Source organism: Halyomorpha halys, unplaced genomic scaffold (assembly GCF_000696795.3).
Source record: "Halyomorpha halys isolate HHAL.00 unplaced genomic scaffold, Hhal_1.1 Scaffold1988.1, whole genome shotgun sequence".
NCBI classification, from domain to species: Eukaryota; Metazoa; Arthropoda; class Insecta; order Hemiptera; family Pentatomidae; genus Halyomorpha; species Halyomorpha halys.
Window position 1 is genome coordinate 93,506 of NW_027114363.1, and position 20,706 is coordinate 114,211.

At 30.3% G+C, this 20,706-nt stretch overlaps 1 protein-coding gene across 2 annotated transcripts in view; it reads left to right on the forward strand.

Moving 5' to 3' along the window:
• The window catches only part of LOC106690952 (uncharacterized), a 101,041-nt gene extending 80,816 nt beyond the window's left edge, over positions 1-20,225 (forward strand). For both annotated transcript variants that reach the window (XM_014436561.3, XM_014436560.3), the window contains 2 exons: positions 16,395-16,703; positions 17,810-20,225. In XM_014436561.3, coding sequence (XP_014292047.1) covers positions 16,399-16,703; positions 17,810-18,023 — 519 coding nt within the window. In that variant the 5' untranslated portion in view covers positions 16,395-16,398 and the 3' untranslated portion in view covers positions 18,024-20,225. The remainder of the gene's footprint in view (positions 1-16,394; positions 16,704-17,809) is intronic.
• The last annotated feature ends 481 nt before the right edge of the window (positions 20,226-20,706 follow it).

Here is a 20,706-nt window from a genome sequence, read left to right on the forward strand (position 1 = left end):
TATAAAATGTTTAAAATTTCGTAAGAGGCATTTTAATTCCTGTAGAACTTACCCTTTTGATGAAGAGCGCTAGCCCATGGAATTGCTCAAAGTTGTCCCGGAGCAGTTGGGAAGATGTTATGGAGTTAAAACGTTTTAATCAAACAGCTCCCTGATAAGGGAAAAGTTTAAATTAGCGACGAAGCAGAGCTAAGGCCTTTTAGCTTTATCTGCTCAACGGTTGCTGCCTAGTGGGCAGGCGGCCAAGTTTCACCTCCTCCCGGGAGTATATAACGAATTAACAGTTTTATTTATTTCCTCCCTATCTTAAATGGAGTAGTAGCAATAAATTTGTAAAACACACTCTTCCATATATATGTATATATGTTAAAAATGAGCTTAGTAAGCTTGGAATAGCAGGGTGATGTGATATTATTTATACTTGTATTTTTTTTTTAATTCCAAAAAAGCATATTGTTAATTATAAATTTTAAACATTGATCGTAAAAAAAAATCTCATAACTCGAGTTAATTGTTTTATCGTCCACACCGGAATTGAAGTTTACTAAAATTAAAAGAAAAAGTTATTTTTTATATTAAAATAACTATACTGGAAGATTATTGATTGGCCGTGTGTATAGATGAATGGAATATGGTCCGGGTGCAGTCACGGGAAACGTTGGCTCAATAAAATAGTATAATTATCTACTATTTGAGTTTTTTTGATCGCACCCGGACCATATTCCATTCATAAAATAACTATAGTAAAACCACAGAAAGTTGAAATCAAATAATAACAGATATTAAAATTATAAATTTTGACTTTTATATATATAAAACTTCTTGTTGAAAATAAAATAATTAATAATACAGGAAGATTATTATTAGTTGACCGTTTGTGATGGTTGAAGGTGCAGAGGGCGGTCAAGAAACCATCTTATACCATTTTTCTTATAATTTTCAATGTATATTTATATTGTCTTATCATATCATACAATGTTCATATCTTTTTCTCATTCAGCCCATATGTGGTCCTGCAAACTGGGGCGAAACGTCTCTTACTAATAAATAGTTTTTCTACTATTTTTGTACCTTATTTGACCGCCAACCAGACCATCTTCCAACAATTATTAATATTAATGTAATCTATGACTTTGACTTTTAATTAATTAGTTTCGTTATAAAATACACTATATTTAAAATAAAAATGATTATAACAATGACAGAACCTGGATACAAAAAGGTCTCTAACTTTGAAATGGACCAGTCTTCTTACTAAAATTTTGGAATAAAAAACATAATACCAATAATAAACCTATCCCTTCCAACCATTACTACTGTACCTCTTAATACACTTTATACCAAAAAGCCAAAATTGTATTCAATATTATATTTTTTATTACATTTACTGAAATAATAAAAACAACAAAATTGTATCCTTTTATATCAACTAAATTTTATTTTGGTTTCTTTTTTTTCCTTTTTGCTCTAAAAAAAAATGTAACATGTTTCAACCCATAAAATATTCATACAGAGTTAGAAGCAAATGTAACATTCAACATGTATTTAATTGACTTTACAGTTATATTTACTGGACTTATAAATATAGTACACAACCGGTGAACTCTACGATCGATTTGACATATGTTGAGTTCGAACGCTTTCGTAACATTTACATTCGGAATCGAGGTCATGCTGCTTTGAGATTTCCTCATCATCAATGAGTTATCAAACATAAAGTTTATCTTTAGAATATTATATTTAATAATGTGACAAACGTTAAACCTAGTCGTGTCAGTAATTTTAAGGCTTCATAATATACTTTGGAGAGTTAAATCATTTTAATACAGTTGAGAAACCCAGTCACTAATGTTGGAAACTTTATGTTATTCTATATCTAAAGTATTGTATCAGTGAACCTAGTCTTGTGATTATCAAATTCAAGTTATATGAATGAATTTGATCACTATATATAAATATATCTAATAAACAATATAAATGTAGAATAAATACACTGAAATTATTAGAAACATCATTATTGAAATTAACATGATTGTTTCTTTAATAATAAAATATTATTTTTATGAAATAATTCAAGTCCAGTTGGATTAAAATTGAAATGAAAAAGGTTACATTTAACTTGGAAAGAATTTCAATTAACTTGAAAATTCTACATAAGAACTAAAGTCATGCAAAAGAAAAGCTGAGAATGTCACCAAACTTTTTTTTTAATTATATGATTTTTGGATTTAATAAATCTTGAAATGTAAAATCTCAAATTTTGAGGAGTGTTAATTTTTTTATAAATTGATTACAAAGGTTCAGTATTGAAAATTATAAATCAAAATAATTAAGAAAAATAATACCATTAAACATCCTCCATGTCTTTAGAAACAATATATTTAGTCTAAGTCTGAAAGGTACTGGCGTGGAATATGACAAGCCAAAATCCCTATAATTTTATTTTGGTCATTTTGTAAATTATTTTTTCTTGGACTTATTAAAATTTCTTTGAACAAAAATCTTTAAACAATATATATGGACCCCGACTATTGTTCTACTGTAGCTTTCGATTCAAAGTATCATTTTGTTTGACCAAAAATAAAATAAAGAATATTCATCAAAATTTATAAATAAATATAAGCAACTTTTAAACAATTAACTCATTTAAATTAAAAATGACTGTCAGGAGAAGATAAAGAGCGCATAAGCCATCTTTCCCCGGCCGTTGCCTTTCAGGTCTTAATGTATTCATTGGCTATTAACTTCCATGTTAAATAATACAATTACTGACAATTGACACTGAAGCGACAATAGCTGACTGCACAACAGATTTCAAAATAGGAATCATTTCAGAATAGTGCTTTATCATAATATTTCTGAATTAAAGCAATTTTTGAAGTGCGAATGTTGAAGAATTTTTCTTGGATTTCACTTTTATTTGTCAGTAAATAATCTAAAATAATTAATTGCTTACGGCTCTTTGTGCAATATAAAAAAGGAATGAAAGACGGGGAGTAGTTTGTAGTCCAATATGTTGTTGTAATTTGTCTAATAATTGTCTAATTGTTTGAAGTAGTTTTTATACATGAAGGTATCAACCACAGATTAAACTTTCGTGATATACCCTTTAGTAGACATATTATAAACAGTAAAATAATATGTATAGATATATAATGAAATAAAAATACTAGCTAACTCTCCTTACTTTTTCCCTTATAACGAACTCAAAATTGTCTGATCGTTACAAAATAACGAAAAGATAATGCTTACTTTAACATAATAAATACAGTACATTATAGTTGGGTCAGCTCATAAGGAAAATGAAGTTACGAAATATTTTTTAATTTTAACCAATTATTTTATGGTATTTCTTCAATAACAATAAAAAAAATAATATAATAATGACAAGCACAAGAACTAAAACAATCCTGCTGACGAAACAACTGATGAAAAAATAACAATCTATCTCAGCCAGGTTGTTTTGTTGTGTATGACTCATTTCTTTATTATATAAGGCTTCTCCTTCTACATTTTTTCATAACTGTATAGGCAATGTAATTATTAGCTATTGTTTTCCTTTTTTTTTTTTTTTTTGGAATTGGATAGATAATCGATATTAGCTAGGAGCTGTTCAGCTTGATTACAAAGCTTGCTGGAAAAGTGATTACAATTAATTACTCCATAACGTTAATAATTTTATTTACGAAATAATATTCCGTAATTCCATAGCTACGCCAAAAATGTAAACTCAGACTACACTTATCAAAGAATTATTATCAGTAATTCATACCTAGAGTGAAAATATTTGTTCTGGCGTTTTGTACTATAGTACTTATTCTTTATTTATGTGTTCACGTATTTAGAAATAATCACAATAGTTGGAGGAACAACACGAAAACAATTGAGATAACATTCGGTAGGAGTAGTTGGTTGTAGTAAACAAGCCATTGGTTATCCTACTATCTTCATCAGCGTAATCACACCTTTTGTTACAGAGGGAAACCTAAAGGTTATTTATTTCTCACCTGGCTAAATTCAAATTGACTTAATCACGGAACTATAGAAAAGCTTATATCCTTTTGAATGTAATTTCAATCAGTACATCCGTTTGACTTGTGCACTTTATTTTTAACTTTTGAGGGATGAAATAGTTAAAGAAAACTACAAAAGGAGGCACAAGTGTAGCAAGAGTTATTTAACTTACTGAAAATTTAATCTACTTAATTTTATCGCTATCATTGACACATTCCAAAGAGTAACAAGTGAATTTTAAGTTCACCTCGATTATTGCTTTTCTACTTTCCCTAATAACCATATAGTATTAAAAGTTTCCTTCCGAGTTACAGTAATTTATCCGATAATAAGTAAATTAAAAATCCAGCTTTATACTGTAATAGATGATTAGCGAGTGCTCAAATAAATATATATATATATATATTTGAGCTTTATATATATAAAGCTACTCATCGTAAAACATTTCCTTTCTATTTAAGATATGCCAGTGAGATGAGGAAAAGAGTTAGGTTGCTGAGATCTTCGCACACCAAAATACCCTTCTGAAAAATTCAAAGTTTATTTTCTCGGACCCCTCAACCAATTTCAAGAAGATTGATGTTGATATGAGGAAAGCGTCAACTTGTCAAAAATATAATCCTCGTCTTAACGTTCCAGGTACGGCGCTGAGAGTTCATACAGAAGACGCTATTAATAGAAAGGTCTCATTTTCATATTATTGAACTAAGACTCATTTTTCTGCAATTAATATAACAATTTATAAATATCATTAATCCTTCGCAATTTATGATATTTGAGATATACATGCTTTTAAAGATTATTTCTCACTTATTTAAATTTGATTTGGGATAAATGAAAGTTATTCGATACTGCAATTAAGCTTCTTTTTATGAGGGAAAGGGTTGTCATAAATTTAATTCCTTTTAACTCAGTCGACGAAATAATTGAAGTGAAATTTAAATTTTAGAAGTGAAATAAATTATTAAAATATTTAATTTTGTATAATATATTTATTTCGCACTACTAAAGTATCCAAGTCTTAATTTTTTTTTTTTTATTATTTAATTCACAAAATTGATCTGAGTGATAAGAATTGTTTTATCATATTACAATAATTGGTCTTTCACTATTTTAAATCTTACCTTAGGGTTCTTTATTTGGATTGTGTTATTTGATCGACTCCTTCAAATAAGATATGGAATGATATTTCTCGATTCCGTTTAATATTTAAATAGATAAAAAAATTAGGTGAGCTCCTTAATACCAGCTCACCGCCGTCAGTTACGTAAGCCAGCAGTGCAACAAAATAGGTTATGAAACAGAATTAGGGCAAGAAAACTGAAAGCTAAGTAGCTTCTAGAATCGCTTATTCAACATTCACAAAAAAATCATCCATAACTGAAAGCAGTTCTGTCTGCTCTTTTTGTCTATTTACTATGAGATTTTTTTCAGTAATTAAATACATGAGTGGATGAACTTGGAGCAACACACTTTGGAATATGTTTTTTATTTTTTCAAACGAATGAAGGTTTTAATGTCCTTGTCTTCGTTTTTAAGACAATCGTTTGGTTAGTCACACGATTTCTTAATAAATTTTATAGATTATGCCTTTAAAAATTTTCTCAAAATCTGCATTTGTCATTTTCACAAAACTTCTAATTTCAATTCGCTTACATTTTGCGCAATCCTTGTGATACAATACAGAGTATAGAAACAACGTGTTAATTTCATTAATACTTTTTTTTTCATAATAGGGAGGATTATTAGTGATATTACAGGAGTTAAAAAGTACTAAAGTACAAGTTACTATTGTACAAGACAGTGAAATTGAATTAAGATAAATCTACAAGACTAATAGTATTAGTTTGTACTTTATTATGAAACAGGGCTCAGTGGTTACCAAGCTGGGTGCCGCTGTACACTGGGATACCCCAAGCGAATACAACTTTCTCAAAATATTCAAAGATGAAAATTAAAATATAAATATAAAACAGTAAATACAAATATATAGTGTGCCAGCATTTCCTTTGCACTGTTTTCTTATTTTCCTCCACATCCATTTCTTTGGAAAAATATATTAACAAAATTACAGTAATTTCGGCGATACGATATCCCTACTCCGCTACTTCTTGAATAAAGGGATCCAGAGTAGGAAGGGGGGGGGGAGTAAGCAAAGAAATATGAAAGTAAGCCAAACAGTAGAGAAGCTTATCGCGTTCTTCATGCCGCTTCCTATGTCTCCAATTTATAAGTGTTGTGGAAATTTACCTTTCGTTGAAAACGTGGGGGACTAGTCAACAGAAGTCACTTTATCAGGTGTGTATTTTATTGTATTTTATTATATACTAAAACCCAAGGAATTTAAAAAATCTGTACATCCTAAACATGCTTTAAAAGTTTAGAAACGTCCAGACAATATATATAAATTTGTGTATGTTTATGAATAGCCTAGTTCAAAACGTTGTACGAAATTGATATTATATACCAGTATTAAGACAGGTAATTGCCTGGTATGTAACTTTTTCGCTAAAATTGGTTAAACAGAAGATCAACTTTATATAATCGATTTTACACGTTTTTACAATTTTCTCGAAAAGGGCTCAATCGATTTCGATTAAACCCTTTATGCCAGGTAGGTCTTATACCCGTTGAAATAGACTGGGCTGAAATCCGAAATTTTCAAAATTGCTTCATTTTAAGTAGCTTTAATTTTGCTCACAGAAATTGTAACCATCTCTCATAGATAGTATTGCTTAAAAATGTTGAAATTAGAAATAATTAGATATTTTATTAAAGGGGGGGGGGGGAAGGCATATTCTTTCTAGGGTATAAACTGGACTAATGCATTATGCTTTTTACCCGATCTGCTGGAGCTTACCTTAATATTGACCGTGGTAGAAATAGGAAGCGTGTCGAGGTTATTGATTCAATCTACTCCCCTGACAGTCTATATATAGGTGGAATTCTGTAAATTGAACTTCATATCTTTCCTTAAGACATCATCCAAGAAACAGGCAGGCAAAACGGATACAACCAATAGTGCCTGATCGCATTCCTTAATGTTAACGTGTACACATACATTGTCCTTAAATTGTTAAACTATTGTATTCTAGGCAGAAAAAAAGTTTGTAGTCGTTTTTCACACATCTTTTAACCCTCATATAAGAGTTATTATACCAAAGGAATAAATAAATCACTTTTGTTTACAATTTTCGCCTTCCAGGCAGCTAAGTGAATGTTGATTGATGCGCGCACCTTAACAAATTTTATATTCTAACATGAGTCAATACAAATTATCGTTAGTTTGATTTCAACCCGCTCGCTCACCCGAGCAATGGGATGCACCACGGTTGAACCCTAATAAATAAATGTTTTTTGATGATTATAAAATTAATAAAATAAATATTTTTTTTTTAAATAAAGAATTTAATTTCTAGTTTTTTAGTCTCAAAACCTTTTATTTTTCTTATAAGTCCGACGTTTCGGCCAAGATTGTTGTGATAAAGTTTTTAAGGAATAATGACTGTGATAAATGATTTTAATTTTGGTTTTAAGTGAATATTGACTAATTAGAAATTGTTATCTTGACCTGGGCAGAATAGCCCGCATGGAGTTAGAGTTTTTAAATTATATAATTCCAAAATTGTATTAAGATTGTCCCTGAGGATGTCCGGATTGGCCGAATTTATAAGAAAAATAAACGTTTTGAGACTAAAATGGATAGAATTTACCAGTCTCAAGAATGTGTTAAGACTATAAATTAAAATAAATAAAATTGATAATTATTGGTAGGAGTGGCATGCGTAATCCCTGCGCACTACCCCACTACTGCCGAACCCCGTATGCCAGAAATGACGAGGAATGGCGAATAAAAAAAAATGTCAACCCATTAAACTCATTATCGTACGGTAAGCTATATAGGCAAATGAGAGGAAAGGCAACTAGGAGAGGAAAGCTACTAAAGCCCTTTTAAGGTGATAATGATATAGTGAGAATGATAAATCACGCGTAAATACAGAAAGTAAATAGCTGTGAACTAATAAAGTAGATCCGACGGTACGTAATCAGGTTAATTGCTGTGGATCTCGTTGGTGAGACCCGCTGTTTCTAGCAGTTTCTCCGCTTTCTTCTCATCTCCGTCTTCTAACAACTTTCTACTGGCAGTTTTGGCTATGCTCCATCGAATATGATCTGAGGGATTGAAAAACCACAGTTACTTTGATCCGAACCATTACCTAAGTCATATAGGTACAGATTAGATCCCGTTGGCTATAAAAGATTTTATAAATAATTTCTGGATGTTTTACAATTTTAATGGGTTAGATATAACTTTATATTTAATTATAAAATTATATAACTTCATCCAGGCCTTAAGTAGTTTAGTAACACTAATACAAGATTGAAAGGTAATTTTTGTGCTGTAATAACATACAAATCCAATAAGATTAATTACTGTTCATATATACCCGAATTTCACCAACTCTCTGGTAACTTAGACAACTAAATTGCTCATAAAGCATTCAATAATTCGTCGTTTTCTGCTGTGTTACATCGCACCTACATTATTTGTTTAATTATAATTCCTAATATAACGAAGTAATCTTAATTTATTATGAAGAATATTTCTAACGTGACGTAACATACTATTTCTTTATTAATATCGTTAGGCTGTCAAGACCTGATCCTCATTTTTAGAGAAAGAGTTTTGAGAATTTCCGAATAAAACTTGGTATGCCTCAGTCGTGGTGATTGAACTTGATTTGGTAATATCTTACATTAATTCACAAGCGTATTTAGCGCATAAAGATATTTTCATTAAACGATTCGCATTGTAAATCGAGATTAAAATCTAATTCAAAAATAATTTATATCGATAATGTTTCCTATTCGAAGCGTCCTGAAGTCGTAAATCGCCAAACAACGCAAAAACTACTCAGGCATTTATTTATTAAAGCATCATTATCACAACAGCTATAAGTTTATGCGGCTGGTCATTAATAGTTTTAGTATGATGACGGATTCTTATGGGGATTTTTATTCTCATACGATTCTTCTGATTTTCCGCAGCATTTACAAGAACATTCTCTATTAAAGCATCCTTCGTTAAAAAAATTATATATTATTCTATTGAAACTTTCAGAGTTATGTGTTCTAGATAAGAACTAGAAGTGATCCAAAGTAAACTTCATTCATCAAAGCTAAGACCAACCTAGTTTAATTTTGAAACTTTCAAAACTCTCTAAAAAAATAAAGGCGTTTCAATCGAGTCGTGTACATACAATATAAGTTACAGAAAATTATTTTTTTTAAAATATCATCTTAAGAAAATTAAATGTTAAACTACTGTCCGTTTCAAGATGAAAATATTTGTTTGTGGACAGAATAAAGTATGGGAATTATGTCTTCGATTGTTTGGTAAATATTTATTGACATATTTTTTCCATATAATATGCATTTGGTATTTACAGCGAGCACTCAAATATAATTTCATGCAATCTTATGATCATCGCTAATTTCTGAGCATTTAATATCATTAGATTAATGGGATCACAAATGAAAAAAATCCTCATACCCTCTTTAGATAAGGATAATAGAAATACTAAGTTCCAAAACATTTAAGAATAGAGATCGACCATTAATGTCAGAAAGTCTAGAAATGAAATTCAATCGGGACTGTATGAATGACCTATCAATATTAACGCAAGGACTTTACATTATTCACTTAAAAAAATCTACCTAAAACTGCAAAGAGTTCCCATTCATTCTTAAGTATTTCTCGAGGTGATATATAAAAAAGGAATAACAATATTGTAAACTATAGGGTTAAAATGGCGTAATGACCATTTATCTTATATCATAGATAATTGTTAAAAATCTTCATGTTTTTGATTCTGAGGTTATTGTGTTTAAGCAGCGCTAGTATAAATTGATTTTTTCTTATTGTAATTGTGGAGTCTTTCTAAACTCTGGCGTGAATTTTCTAATTAAACGGATATTGTAATTTATGATATTTCAGCTTGTAACATATAGTTATAAAACTTGTAGCAACGGTGTTAATAAAGTATGAAGAAGTAAAAGTGTCGAAGTTGGTTGTTATATAAAAGAAGATCCAGGGTGTAGTGAATTGCGTAAGGTGACTCGCTACTGTTTGTCCCAGAGCTTCCTCACACTTTTCCCGCAGGCGAAGTCTTCCTTTGCCTCCAGTCCAGTGAGCGTGAAAAATTGTCACCACTACCTCTCTGTACATAATTCACTGGTATTTAGGAATCGCCCGTTAATATTATGTAAATAATTTACACTTCGTGATCGATGTTTATGAGTTTGAAAGTTATTTTAATCATGAGAGATAGTTGACCGTGGATGACTTATACGAGGAGAAGATGGTTGGGAGGTGCGGTCAAAATAAAACACAAATAAGTTGAAGTAACATAGTTATGTTATATTTTGACCGCACACCCAACAATATTCTCCTCGTATAAAGTTCCTATAGTTAAAAGTTTCCATATTCCCTTTAAAAAAACTTGCTTAGTAATAATAATTTATTACTTTCGAATATAAATCAAAATTTCATATCAAATAATAAAATGCAGTCGCTTAAGCTGTAATACATCGTAAATTCGGAAAAAAAAATCAACATTGCTACATTATACTTAAAGAAACAAATAAAAAACCAACGCCTCATTCTAGACACATCTCGTCTTGACTATCGTTTTGTTGAACAACTATATGATGTCTCTAAATTGATTAGATAGGTGTTTTAATTTATATATATATATATATTTTTTTAATTACTAACAATATGTTACTATGTTACCCTGTCCTAAAACGAACCTAAATTTAGACAAATTTTCATAATGATAACTGATAATTATTAATATGTTTACCAATCCTGTTCCCAACAAGTTGCTCAAATTTATTAATAAAAAAAAGTCAAGTACATAGGTTAGTACAGCTTTCTCGTTGTGTTTCCCATTTTTTTATACCCTCTTATTTTCTGTTGTGAAACTTACATTTACAGGAAATTATCCTTTTTTATAGAAATTTCTTGTGGGTAGGTTTATGATTTATCGTTTTAAAATAGCATATACGGAACGAGCCGTTGTTAAAATATATATTTATCTAGAAAGGTGTTTAACTACTGTTAGTTAACTTATCTGTATAAGTAGTAGTAGACTATTAGTCGATATAAGATCCGTATTATACCTTCAAAGTCGAGAGATTTCGAGCGAGCCGTTGTCATAATATAAGTGTGTCGAGAAGAATATGTTTATGCATGCGTAAACGAAAATATCGGCTGGGATCTGATAAAATTGACACGTGATCAACAAGCCATTTCCCTGAAACTTTCACAAAATCGAATCAATGGTATGATCAATTATGCACTAATTTGACTCAAACCGAAAAACAGTCTGACGCGGAATAAATTTGTTCCTTGATGTCTAAAATGTTAAATACGCATGAAAAATTACTATTCTGAGGATATAATTTTTTTTCTTTACCTGTATGAATATAAAGCTCCTCACTTATGGTAGTGAGGAAGAAAAAATGATAAAAAGTATTACACAATTCAACATTCAAATACATATTGCACACGCATTGTAATTAAATTTAGTATAGTACGAGTAATGAGTGTACATCTATTCGTTAAAAAAATTGACATTACTGCAAATGCTTATCTACATATATGTAATTGTGTAGGACTTTATAGGAAGGAACTTTTATGGTTGAAATAAGGTGTGTACATTCAACTTTCCAACTGTTAGGCAACATTTATTTATAGCACTGTTCTCCAGTCAGATGTGCATCCATATATGTACTTATATTTATGCATGCATAAATCATATTTATCCTACTGTACAGTCAGAGTATTATGGAATAAGATGAGACCTTGATTAATAAAACTTTTAGTCTTACGTTTCTTTACTCTCCGATAGTTTTTTATTCAGCATATTCCAAAGTATTGCTATAAGAGAAATTTTCAAATGTTTTTAAAGAAAAATTAAAAATTTAAATAGTACCACAGGTTTACTTTCACCTTTAATTTAAATCATATTTTGAATTATAATGAAACAAAAATTTGAAACAGCTACCACGCTACTAAGAGCTCTATCCAATAAGTTAAGCACTTTCAGAAGAACTATACGAAAATCAGCTTACACCGAATGGATCATAATTACATGATAAATACTTCAGATCAAAACATACGGTGTGTAAATAACAGAAAGAGCATGTTTACTGTTGATGTAAATTGGATTAGTTTATCTTGTTTTTGTAGGAGAAGAGGTCAATAGTTAATTGAGGACAACTCTGAACCAGATCACATAGATAATATTTAAACTGCAATAATCCAATAATTAAAATATAAGAAGGAAAATAGTCTTTACTATCCTGTTGGTACAATTTTTTTCGTAATGGGACATTGAAATTTTTTTGCATGTATACATAAAATTAATTTTTTATTGAAACATAAAATCGGGGACGTAGTTGCCAATTGTAAATGAACTACTTTTAATTAATTATAAGGTCATTAACAGTACACCGGATCAATTTAAAAAATGATTATTTATAACGTATTTGAAATGAAAATATTTAGCAGCCAACCCAGCTATTGTGTTCCAAATAAAATACAAGCTGTTTTAATAATCGGTAGTAGTTCCAGGAATTTTCTGAAAAGAGGATGGCGCGCCCGTGTACCAAACCAATTCCATCTTCAATCCGATTTGTAATTTTAAAAAATGGATTTAAAATTTAATCACTTGAAGTATAAGCATAACATACTACCAAACATGAAGGGTTCGGAGCAAGAATATGAGAAGCCAGTAGAGCTTTTTCAGTAGAGCAATTTCGATAAAATCTTATTTAATGTCTCATATAGTTCAAATTTCATAATATTTTAGGTAAATATATGGGAATTATGCTTTTAAACTTACAACCTAATAAATACTATAATATATTTAACTTTTACCTTATGCCGAATATTAGATATTAGAGAATTATAAACAGCAAGAACGCTTCTGAATGTTACTAGAAGATGATAATTTTATTTATCTTATTTTTTAACAGACCATGATATCTAAGTAAAAAATTAAACACCTCTATTGGAAATTTTAAATAAAAATTTTTTTTCAGCGACGTTTATTGTATATTTCTTGTTTTTTAGTCGTATTTACAATTAAATAATCCGCAAGTTAATAGAAAAAAATAGCTCAATAATTTTATATGATATAATATTTAAAACTATACTATTTAAAAACATGAAAGTCGGTTACATTTTCGATTCAAATATTTGACGGAAATACAAATCAATTTAAATTTGAAAATAAAATTGAAAAAATAAAGCCAGAACCAATGCCTGTTACAAAACACCAGCAGCCTGAGTAGAGGGTTCGAAACAACTTTCACCGCTCAGACATGGCCCACATTCCCTCCCGCACGGGTTTTTAATCCGAATTGCTAATATCAAAACAGTAGCAACAACTCATTCATTCTTTAAATAATTTATTTTAATAACGAAATGATAGCCACAGAATAGCCAGAAGAGGGAACAGAGTGCTGTGAAAGTCTAAATGGTTCAGTGAAACCGTGGCTTTCTTCTAGGCCAATGTGGATCTTCATGCTCTCAAGATTATCGGGGCGTAAAGGTCTGCGTAACCTCGATCTTTGCAGAACACGGCAAGCAAATATTTGTTGAAAGTGTAATCAAAGTTAAAGTATAGTGAAAACGATTCCACTACTGATATAAAGTGGAAGAAAGGAGAATGGAGAAAGTGCAATGTCAAGTTATTTTCTTCGTAACTCTATTATTGTCCCCTGTACAAAGAAACTAAAGCTTTATTTTATTACATCCTTGTGGAATACGTAGAGAAGAAAGAATGTAAAATGTAAGGATTAGAGGGCTTATGGCGACTAAAAGAAACTTCGATACAGTTAAAGTTCAAATTTATTTGTACCTATTAAACAAATAGAACCTGGAAGACTGTCCAAGAATTATGATTTTGGAACTACATAGAAAGAAGAAAGGAAAGAGCAAAGACAGGGAGTAAAATGGCAAGAATTCAAATACATGACGAAAACCAAGCCCTGGATTAAAAAGAGTGAACAAAGTTTATCTAAAATATGTCGAAATATGGAAAATGAACACATTGTTGCAAGTATATTGATTACAATTTAGCCTCTGTAATTATGATACAATAATTTCGTGTTTTTATTAATTTATTTTTTATTGATTGAACAACGTCAATCATTATTTTATAATCAAGAAATTATCAAAAAATACGAATAAGGATAGACTAGATGAAAACATAAACATGAGTTTTTTTTCAATTATTTTTTAACAAAATCATTTTCAATCAGTCTACACGACTACTTTTGTTAAAGAAAGGTCCTTTTACACAAAGTTTTTCGGTTTTTAACTGTTGTTGTTTATTATATCCTTAAAGCGGTTTATCACTAAAAAGCATTAAATTTCCTAATTGAGGTAGGGTATTTATTGATGCGCAAATAGAGCTTGCCGAACGCAGACCTCATATCCTCTTTAGAGTGCAGATGGAATGAGTCAGTGACGACCTCGGCTTGCTTTGCGCTCTGAGTGGTTTTGATGCTCTTTTGAATAGACTACGTCCGCTATGCTAACTTGTATGTATTGCACGTGTAAAACTGCGTTTAACATTAGGATTATTCATCCAGGTGCGGAGCTTATTTCTCAGTGAAAGGGAACGCTTGTGGATTCGAAAAGAGAAAGCAATCCTAATCGAGAAGGGTGATTAAAGCCACAATGAAGACTACCTATTTTCCTAATAGTTATCATTAACCAATCTAAACGTAAAAACAGTTTAAAACATTGAGAAAAAAGAAAAAAATTGCTTTTAGCTTAACTTTAACCCGGTAACACACATATCTGAATCATATATATGCTGGATTTCTAGTGAATGTGTTTTTGAACCATTACATAAATACTTTTCCTTCCTTGATCTAATTTTAAGTCTTATTTGGTCGCAACATATTGACCTGGGATTTTATTTCTTATTTAGTAGAATATTGTTGTTTGTTTTAAAGACTTTTTCATAATGAATTAATCATATAATAGTCATGTTATGCTTTAAAAGACCGTAAACAAAAAGTTGTAAAGTTTGGTTTTATCAGATAGCCTCGAGATAAACAATAAGGGGGGGGGGGCGGCAAAGGTTCTCAAAGCGCTGAAGCAACACTTGCACTTATGCAAGTATAGCATTCTTAGACTAAGCGCATATTGGGACGCTACAAGTGCATTTCCGCCTTTGCGAATTAGCATCAATTTCTGTAGTACGGGCCAACCATAGGAACAGCCCATACTGGCGCTGTAGCAGATCCACAGATTTCGACCCACGCTACTTACTGATTTTGGAGTCCTATAATATAGATGGGAAATCGAATGTAAAATATGTACATTTATATTTGGTAATCAACTAAGGTTATCGACATAGAAATATTGTTATTCCAAAATAGGATTTTTTTACAAAATTAAATATAACAATAAAATTATAAATATATGATTTTCTGCATATTCGGCATATTTTCAAATATGTTTTATGAATAAATATTTTGAGTATCTTTAATTTATTCATTAATAAATCTGAATGTCCTATTGAACTGTCTACCGAATTACCATTATAGAACTGTTTTAATTAGTTCAAAATTATTGTTTAGGCAATCTCCTTGCCTATACTTTCAGTCCCACCTTGCTAGACTTTTTTGCCTATGCCGGCATTATTTGTAGAACAACCTTCTAAAATTACAAACGCTGCTCAAATTGTTATTCTTTGGGGACCAAGAGTCCTAGAATAATTTGAAAATGAAAATTTTTTCACGGGTAATTGTGCGCCCACATTGCACCTCAGACCTTGGCGGGGGCCCATCTCGCCACCACCTAGCTACGGCCCTGACAATGAGAAACAAAATGATTTGAAATTGGTGTTATCCTCGATGAGTAGAATGTCTTGGAAATCATTGGACTTCTTGACCTGATTTTTTAATAAATAAAATACAGTTCTATTACGTCCTTGTTTTTTTTTTCTCAAGATGGTGGATATATAGCAGTTCAATGTTGCTAAAAACAATTTACGGCTCTTAAAACACTAAAATGAAGTTTGATCTGAATTGGTAGGTCGTTTTATGTGAAAAGTGGGCAAAAAATTTATGTTTTTGATATTCCTTCATTTTTTTATGAGATAGTGGACAGCGAGTAATTGGTTGATATTGCTTAAAACCTTGTAACAGTTAAACAAAGTTTCACCGAAATCAATTCCGTAAAAAGCAGCCAAAAGAGCGTAACAGACGGGTAGCAATTTTCATGTGCTATTTCATTTTAAAAATGATGATCATAATTCTAGTTGAGTAATAATAAGTTACTTTGCCCACAGCATCATGGATTCAGTGACTGGATTGGTCTTGGCAACAACAGTGGTGTTGGCCATGGCAGCCACCCCAGAACCTCCAAGAAGTGGAGTGATCGGAGCGAAAGGGCTGGCCACAGCAGCTGACTGTAGCGGAGCGGTTGGGTTTAGCGCCACCGGACTAGACAGGGTGCACAACAGCGGCCTCATCAGTTACCGGACGACACTGCTCGACAGGGGAGTCGGCTTCAGCAGGGAGACAGGGGAGTTCACCGTCCACTGCCCGGGAATTTATCACATCGCCTTTGCCGCCTACTCTGATCAGGCCAACATCAAGTAAGTATTCATATCAACTCTTTTCATCCAAAAAAGTACACCAATTGGACGGATTTTATATTATAAATAATATATTTACAATCTTATTCTAAAGCTAATGTGACCAGATATTTTCTGGGGCAGTATAATTGTTTCATGGAGAAAGAGGGCGGAAAGAGAAGAATACCGCACATGATCAGTGATCTTTTTGCATCAATTCTCTTAATTTAAACCTCAATTGATATACACTTTGCATTTTAGGTGTCTTAGCAAATAGCCAAATTAATTTTAAAACGCTCAAGATTTGTGTAGATGAGACTTGAGTTAGGAAAAATGCTCCTGGGGAATTTATAATATTAAATTCGAACTTTTAATTTATAGGGCGTAAATAATATAGAAATCATTATCAGCGCTTATGTCCAATATGTCGAAAAATAATGCTAACGACCTTTTTCGCGTTCGTCTATTGCACGAATTAATTTTTTTTTTGTATGATCAACTCTTTTGAAGGAATTATATTCGGGTGCCATAGTATCATAATGGTTACCATAAGGAAATCCATTATGAAAGTGCTCGCGAGGAAGACCAAGGCAGATGATTACGAATTACGTCACCATAATTTTTAGAGTTAGAAGCTGCTCTATAACAGAGATTGAGGATATGGCAAATGATCGCTACAGGTGGAGAAAAAGCCTCCGAACCTTGTAGCAACTTGCAGATAGGGAAAGAGGAAGTAAATTTGTCACATCATGAATCAACACATTTATTTTCATAATATAACTGATTTTTCATGGTTAAACATTCTGAATTTTAAAATTCCTCTTGTATTTAATTTATCTCCAACTATAATTTAGAAACATCATCTGTAAAAATAATGGTGGGCATGGATTGATCTATAAAATCCATAACTGATAACTTCCTTCCATATAAAAATTAAAACCATGGGACAATAATATTATTATTAGTTATGTTAGTAATAGTAGATGATTTCTGGTATAACAGATTCCTTTCCTTATCAACAGTATACATAGATTAATTTTATTTTGTATTGTTTTTTACACTCTCTTGCACATTCATATCTCAACCTTTTTTTTTTTTTAATTATTTAATGATTTTATTATGTTCAGGATTGTGTTGAAGAAGAGGACATCCAACAGCACTTGGGAAGAAGTAGCAGGAGCAGGGGGAAATGGTTCAGGTGGTGGTTCAAATCAAATCCTTTTAGATCTTGGAGTTAGTGACCAAACTGGGGTATGGCTTGTAAGTGGGGATATTGCTAAAGAACAAGATCGTGTCGTCCCTTCAACCTCCTTCACAGCGTTCAGGATAGCCAAAAAGTGATCAAACTTATGTTTCCATGTGCCAGTCACTGTCCCACAAGTCCAGTATGAAGAATATCAACAAATAAACATCTATAATTGAAACAAATATTGCTTAAAGGACTCCTGACTTGAACCTCTCTTGCACTCCTCTTTTGATTTCAGTTACACTTCTTTTATCTGTTTCTACTCTAATTTTTTCATATTTTCTTCTAACCTGTTTATTATTATTATTCTGTCTTTTTGTCATAAGAACACATGAGACAGTTGATATGAATACATTAAGCATGAATTACTAACATTTTATCATTTCCACTCACCTCTTCAGCATGCTCTGTCATTTTCAACACTTTCTTCTATAACTCTTTCTTTTTACTTTAACTTCTTTGCATGGTTTGTCTTTTTCTGTTTTCTTTAAATGTAAATATGACAATGATGAATTGCATGAGATGTCTTTTTTCAAGTCCACTATGAGGTTTGGTTGTTATTTCATTGGAAATGAAATGACAATCAAATCACATCATGTAAACAAGCAGGAGTTCTTTTCAGTTTTATCCTTAAGTTTAAAATTAATAAAAATGTTAAGTTGGTTTCTAAAATTTATTTTTTATAAATATTATCAAATTACTTGCAATATAAATCACTAACTTAAAAAAAAATAATGATAATTTATGCTTGAGTTCTGTGCGTCTTCACTTTAAATGTTCACTCTTAAATTCAACAATGTTTCTGTTTCTATGACTGTTAACATTAGATATTCAAAAACGTTTATCCATAAATTAAGTCATCAAATAAATGATTATAGTTTTAATCAATTTAATTTGATCGTTGAAAAGATAACAAAGGAAACTTAAAGAGTTATCATGTTAACTAATTGAGCTTATTTATGAGGTTTTTTATTGTAAAATTAAATAGTTCTTATGATTTCTATCTTTACATTTTTTATATATGTGGTATTGCATGTTTTGTTTTTTCAACTTATTACAACTTTATTACTTTTTCTCTATTAACTCCATATATTTTTGTCTTAATGTGTTTATATTGTCAAGTCTTTATTTATCTTTGTGTTTTTCCTGATTAAATATTAGATTATATTTTTTTCTTCTACTTAGTATTTTTTTTATTTGTTTCATTAACTTCTATTTTTTACTTCATTATATTCTTTCTTTTTAACTTTCAGTCTGTAAACATTTTCTTTTTTTAAATTTTATGAAACTGTATAACTTTATTAATCTTAATCATAAGTTAATTAGATTGAAGCATTGTTCTTTTTTCTAAATTCCACTATCTTTTACAAAAATACTTTACTTTTATCTATAGTTATTTCTTCTAACCTTTCAACTTTTATATTATTTTTAATATCTTATTAAATGTTATTTAAAAAGTTCTTCCATACCCTGCTTAGTTGTATATTATAGTTTTTTCTTTACTATCTCTTTCATACCTAATTATGAATTTTTCTTTACTACTTTTCTATTGCATATTATATCACCTTATTTACTCATATTTAGTGAATTTATCTCATCTAAATACTTTTTTATTGATTTACCTAGATATTTCTACTATTTCAAAAACTTAAAATGTATACCTCTATCGATACTTTTATCGATTTTATTTCTATTTACAAATGTAGACACCTTCCTTTTAATTCTATCAAATGTCTTCATTTGAAAAACTAAAAACAATTAATGTGAAATTCACCATATTAAATGTTTTAATTTCTTTTTTTTTTGTTTACTCTATTAGTAATTCATATAATTAAAATGAATAATAACAAGCTTAGTGTATGTTTGTGTGTGTGTGTGTATAAATAATATTCTAGTAATGTTTCATAACTGTTAGCAAATGAATCCTTTGCATGTATGTATGCTTTGATTACTCATTATAAACATTGAGCCATGGAAATGGAAAAGGCTGTATATGCCAAAAAACTAATTTTGAGAAAAATGAAAAAAAAAAAAAAAAAAGGTAGCAGGCCACAAGTTTTGTTCTATAATTATGAAACAATTACAGCTCTAGGAACTAAACCGTTTAAGATAGGAACGTCCAACGGTTACCAGTCAATTAGTGCTGGTTTCTTCATTGTTTCCCTATCAAAATCTCATTTTTCGTATTTCTGGCACTTACAGCCTTTTCCATTTCCATGCCTCAATTCTATAGAACTTAATTTGAAATGGACAATTTTTCTTTAATACTTGAATTATTAAATGTTGTGTTAATCAAGCTTGTTCTGTATAATGTTCTTTACTTTCTCTTCTTATGAACCACTCTTCTTTTTCTTCTACTTTTAATAACTGTTGTGGGCACAAAATAATATTGCATAATAGCAATATTGCACAGTGTGTAGTTTTGATTATTATTACATAATGAAAAACATGCAACCTTTAGTGTTAGATGACCTATAATATCCAGTATAATTATATCTTTTAATTATGTTTTCATATTGATGTGTTTGTTCCCAAAGAAAAAAAATTAATATTCTCCTAGTATCCTTTTTTTGTTTATAAAATAATGAACAGGGAAAGAAACAATGATATATTATTTTTTCTTTTACTATTGGTTTACGAACACTTCAATTTTGATTTTAATTCAACTAAAATTCTTGATCTATTATCTCTTTTTCTCATTCTGGTAATTTTGTTTTTACTTTTAACTTAGAGTATTTAATAGTCTGTTTTTATCTATTTATTATATGCATACATATG